This window comes from Arachis ipaensis, chromosome B03 (assembly GCF_000816755.2).
Source record: "Arachis ipaensis cultivar K30076 chromosome B03, Araip1.1, whole genome shotgun sequence".
In the NCBI taxonomy this organism is placed as follows: Eukaryota; Viridiplantae; Streptophyta; class Magnoliopsida; order Fabales; family Fabaceae; genus Arachis; species Arachis ipaensis.
In genome coordinates, this window is record NC_029787.2 from 6,641,520 (window position 1) to 6,641,906 (window position 387).

The 387-nt window shown below is 46.0% G+C and overlaps 1 protein-coding gene across 1 annotated transcript in view; it reads left to right on the forward strand.

The window, feature by feature from the left end:
• LOC107628940 (mitochondrial import receptor subunit TOM6 homolog) overlaps positions 104 to 387 on the forward strand; it is a 1,715-nt gene continuing 1,431 nt past the window's right edge. Inside the window, exon 1 of the mRNA XM_016331584.2 lies at positions 104 to 387. Coding sequence (XP_016187070.1) covers positions 224 to 387 — 164 coding nt within the window. The 5' untranslated portion in view covers positions 104 to 223.

Genomic DNA, 387 nt, shown 5'->3' on the forward strand with positions numbered 1-387 from the left:
CACGATGGAATAATGGATCCCATCCCTTTTTAAAGAAAAATATATGGGCCTTGTGGGCTCTCACTGCTAAGAAAAAAAATAGGAAAGGGTGTGGTACAAATAACAAAACGGCAGAAATTGCTGGAGAACCAAAAACCCTAAATCGTACGAGAAGAGCGAATTTGGGAGCTAGGGTTTAAGCTTTCGATCAGTTTCGAAGAAATCAGAAGAGGAGGCAGCCATCATGTTCCCAGGAATGTTCATGCGGAAGCCAGATAAAGCTGCGGCATTGAAGCAGCTGAAATCTCACGTCGCCATGTTCGGTGCTTGGGTTGTCGTCGTTCGAGTCACCCCTTACATTCTTCACTTTCTCAACCGCGACAAAGACAACCTCGAGCTCAGGCTCGA